Source organism: Cebus imitator, unplaced genomic scaffold, assembly GCF_001604975.1.
Source record: "Cebus imitator isolate Cc_AM_T3 unplaced genomic scaffold, Cebus_imitator-1.0 Scaffold46, whole genome shotgun sequence".
NCBI lineage: Eukaryota > Metazoa > Chordata > Mammalia > Primates > Cebidae > Cebus > Cebus imitator.
In genome coordinates this window covers 4,974,584-4,979,086 of record NW_016107361.1, presented here as the reverse complement: position 1 = coordinate 4,979,086, position 4,503 = coordinate 4,974,584, and the positions used below count along the sequence as shown (strand labels likewise).

Sequence of the window (4,503 nt, the reverse complement as noted above, 5' to 3'; positions counted from 1 at the left end):
CCGTGTTGACCAGGATGGTCTCGATCTCTTGACCTTGTGATCCACCCGCCTCGGCCTCCCAAAGTGCTGGGATTACAGGCGTGAGCCACCGCGCCCGGCCACTCTTCTTCTTTTTAAGACCTAACTGGCAAGGCAGCATAGATAATGGTTAAGGAATGTGCCTGTTGCATTCGATTACCTGGATTCAAATCACAATACCTACACTAAAAAGTTGTGAGACTGTGAATCATGGATTTGACCTCTATCTGCCTCATTTTTTACATCTGTAAATAGGGATAATACCAGTACCAACCCCACAGGGTTTTTTTTAAGACTTAAATGAGATGGTGAGTGTAAAAGCACTTGGTGTATAACTAAGCATAAAATAAGTGCTCAGTACATATTAGTTTTTATTAGGGAACAGTAGTACATATGATAACATTCTCCAACAGAAGCCTGTGAAGAAGCAGAGGCCCAGCTGACATTTGTTTAGAAGGAAGTGAAACACTGGCCCATAGACCCCTTTGGACCTTTTGAGTCGTTCCCCCAGAGTTGAGGAAGAGGAGATGAAGTTAAAGATTATTAGTGACTAAATGCAAGGTATAAATGCTATCAGGAAAGTAATTTCTGTGTATTTCATACCATTGATGATGGACTAAGTACTAAAGAGGTTATTCTAAATGTGGGCATTGATTATCATTACTAAATAGGTAGCAAAAGCTCAGACTCACTCTGCAAGAAAAAGGATTTATAAAGATTGCCTTGGCTTCTTTATAATCAAACCTTGCTTATAAGAGTTTTTGGTAGGTCTTTCTCACACAGGTAATCTTCATAGTCATTAATGTTTCATTGTGGTTTGAAGCCTGGTATATGAACATCTGGAGTCAGAAAACAGATACATGTGGATGTGATTAACTAAAGTTTATTTTAAAAAGGATTTACAAAAGGATTTCTTCAAATCTGTTATTTTTAACCTTTTTGGCATTTGGATTCTATTAGGAATCAAAAGAGTGCTGTTGAACTAACAATACCTAAAGTTTACTAAACTCTTACCATTCTAAATCCTTTATACCTATTAGTATACTTATTTTCAAGACAAGCCTTCAGATTTCTTTGTATTATTATCCTCATTTTACAGGTGAGGAAAGCTGAAGCATACAGGTTATGTAACCAGAGGAGGATTATCCAGGTAGCAAGTGACTGAGCTGTGACTTAAACCAAGCAGGGTTGCTCTAGAGCCAAATGAGTCTTAACCATTTCCCCCAGAAAACTGTGCCTCTTATATGCTCATGTAATTGCCCAGTTTCCCATACAGTTTTGAGGCACATGGATTCCATTAAAACCAACTGTAAACTCCATGATAACCTGCTACCAATAGTGAGTACATCTAGCACATTTAGAATATCTTAATTATGAAAATATAACTTAGAAACAATCTTTTAGAAAAAAATTAGTAATAAAAGGGTGCTAAAGTTTTGAAATACAAAACTCTATATAGAGGCTTGGTGCAGTGGCTCACGCCTTTAATTCCAGGACTTTGGGAGGCTAAGTTGGGCAGATCACTTGAGGTCAGGAGTTTGAGACCACCCTGGCCAACACAGTGAAACCTCATCTGTACTAAAAATACAAAAAAAAAAAAAACAAAAAAAAACATTAGCAGGGTGTGGTGGTGCACACCCGTAGTCCCAGCTACTTGGGTGGCTGAGGCAGGAGAATTGCCTTAACCCAGGAGACAGAGGTTGCACTGAGCTGAGATTGTGCCACTGCACTCCAGCTTGGGTGACAGAGCGAGACTCCATGTCAAAAAAAGAAAAGAAAAGGAAACTCTGTATAGAATCTCCACACTACCTGCCCTTTGTTAGAAAGCCATAAGCAGCCCTGTAACTGCTTGTAGCAAAAATCAGTGGTAGAGATTAGCACCCATCCCTTGAGACGGGCTTTTATGCCACTTCAACTATGTAGTTCCAGTGGAAGCTGCCATGTTTTTGCATAATTCTGCCAACTGTTGATACTTGACTGATCTTGATTTGTTTCCTTCTTTCCTTCCTTCCTTCCTTCTTTTTTCTTTCCTTCTTTCATTCCTTCGTCCTTTGTTTTCCTTTCCTTTCTTTTGTTTTCCTTTCCTTTCCTTTCTCCTTCCTTTCCTTTTTCCTTTCTTTTCCTTTCCTTTCTTTTGACAGGTCTTACTCTGTCACCTAGGCTGGAGTGACTCTTGATCATAGCTCACTGCAGCTGCAACCTCCCAGGCTCAAGCAGTCCCTTGGCCTCAGCCTCCCTAGTAGCTGGTACCATAGGGGTGCCCTACCATACCCTGCTAATTTTGTATTTTTCAGTAGAGATGGGTTTCACCATGTTGTCCAGGCTGGTCATGAACTTTTGGGCTCGAGCAATCCACCCACCTCAGCTTCCCAAAGCTCTGGGATTACAGCTATGAGGCATAGCACCAGGCCTGATCTTGATATTTGATATATGAAAGAGGAGTCAATCGGAGTCCTTCTTGAATTTTTCAAACTAGAATTGCTAAGATTTTTTTCCCTCTTCCATAGTAGTAGCTATGAATTATGAAACTTGAATACTGTCAGTGCCACATAGAAGAAACTGTTCTACAGAGTTTGTTAGCATGTTTATGTGTATGTGCATGTAACAGGAAGAATATAAAAGAGTAAAAATGAGGGATAAGGAAAAAAATGGGGGAGAGAGAAAGTGAATTGTGACTACTGCCTAGACCTTGGTTTAGTTGTTTCTGCATACCTATGAAACTCCTAGCACTGTGGTTATTCACACTTATTCCAAATATATGACATATTTCAAATACTTTGCCCTGTTTGCCTAAAGGTACTTAAGTTGGGCTTCTGGCATTTGCATCAGAAAATTCCTAACACACACTTTTAAACTCATCACACTGAAATTACTTACATAATTTCAATTATGAAATTATGTATTATACTATATAATTACTGTTTTATTATCTTATTGTGATAGGCAGAATTTTAAGATGGTCCCCAAGAGACCCAGCAGAGTAGCACTATGCTTATAATCCCAGCTACTCAGAAGGCTGAGGCAGGAGGATCGCTTGACCCCAGGGGTTTGAGATCAGGCTCAGCAACATAGCAAGACACCCAGCTCAAAAAATAAAAAGAAAAAAGCCACACCGCACATATAAGATAGATCCTGGCCTGGCGTGGTGGCTTTTGGGAGGCTGTGGGGGGTGGATCACGAGGTCAAGAGATCGAGACCATCCTGGTCAACATGGTGAAAACCCCATCTCTACTAAAAATACAAAAAATTAGCTGGGCATGGTGGCGCGTCCCTGTAATCCCAGCTACTCAGGAGGCTGAGGCAGGAGAATTGCCTGGACCCAGGAAGCGGAGGTTGCGGTGAGTCGAGATCGCGCCATTGCACTCCAGCCTGGGTAACAAGAGCGAAACTCTATCTCAAAAAAAAAAAAGATAGATCCCAAAATTCCTGCCCATTGACACACACATTTGGTATAATCTCCTCCACTTGAATATGGGTGCAACTTGTGAATATGATGGGATTTCACTCCCATGATTACATTACTTTTTATGGCAAAGATTCAAAGGCAGAGAATTGCTCACCTGCTTGCTTTGCAGAAGATGAAGGCCACCATGAGTTCTATTGCTGCATGGGACTAAATTTTGCCAACAGCCTGAGTGAGTATGGAACACCCGGAGTTTGGATGAGATCATAGCCTGAGTGGAACCCTTGATGGCAGCCTTGTCAGAACTATGCAGAGGGCCCAACCATGTGTTACCTGAACTGCTGAGCTACAGAAATATGGGATAATAAATGGGTATTACAGCTAGTGCTCGACTTATGACCACGATTGTTTCCGACAGACCGGTCGTAACACGATTTGGTCGTAAGTTGAGTAGGCTATATGTACAGTAGTGTGAAATGATGTTATAAAAATCTTTAAGTCATATTTTATCATAATTTTCTTTCATTATTGTTATATATCATAATTTTCTTTGTTCATTTTATGCCATTTTTATCATCTCTACACCACTTTGTTTCCTATTTTTACATTTATCAGGTTTAAGTAAAACACTGCATTACCAGTACAACTGGTTTAATATTTGCAAAACATACAAAATTACAAAATACAGGTGCATACAAAAATACAAAATACAGGTGTAAAAAACACCATAGGAAACATTTTCCCAATTGCAAAACATATCAAAATATATAAACATGTACGAAACATTTTATTGGCCGCTGGTGCTTGGCTGCGGATCGTTGATGTCGTCATCTGAGGCAGCAGTTAGGCTTACCAGAGTTGGTTTTTTCATAAACATGGTGAGCTTTGTCTGAATTGTATGTTTCTTTTTTTCTTCATAGATTTCATGATACGGAAGAAACACGTCATGCGCCATCCGTTCAATCCTTGCAAATTGTTTGATGTTTGGGTCCGTTGCTTTGAAATGTATAAGGAGTTTATTGGGAGGGGTTTGATGAAAAATATCCAAGACACAAAACACAAATTGCTGTGCCGAGTCTGGG

At 40.0% G+C, this 4,503-nt stretch overlaps 1 protein-coding gene across 1 annotated transcript in view; it reads right to left on the bottom strand.

Moving 5' to 3' along the window:
- The window catches only part of LOC108303359, a 9,255-nt gene extending 4,957 nt beyond the window's left edge, over nt 1-4,298 (bottom strand). Inside the window, exon 1 of the mRNA XM_017527167.1 lies at nt 4,275-4,298. Coding sequence (XP_017382656.1) covers nt 4,275-4,298 — 24 coding nt within the window. The remainder of the gene's footprint in view (nt 1-4,274) is intronic.
- Between the last annotated feature and the right edge of the window lie 205 nt (nt 4,299-4,503).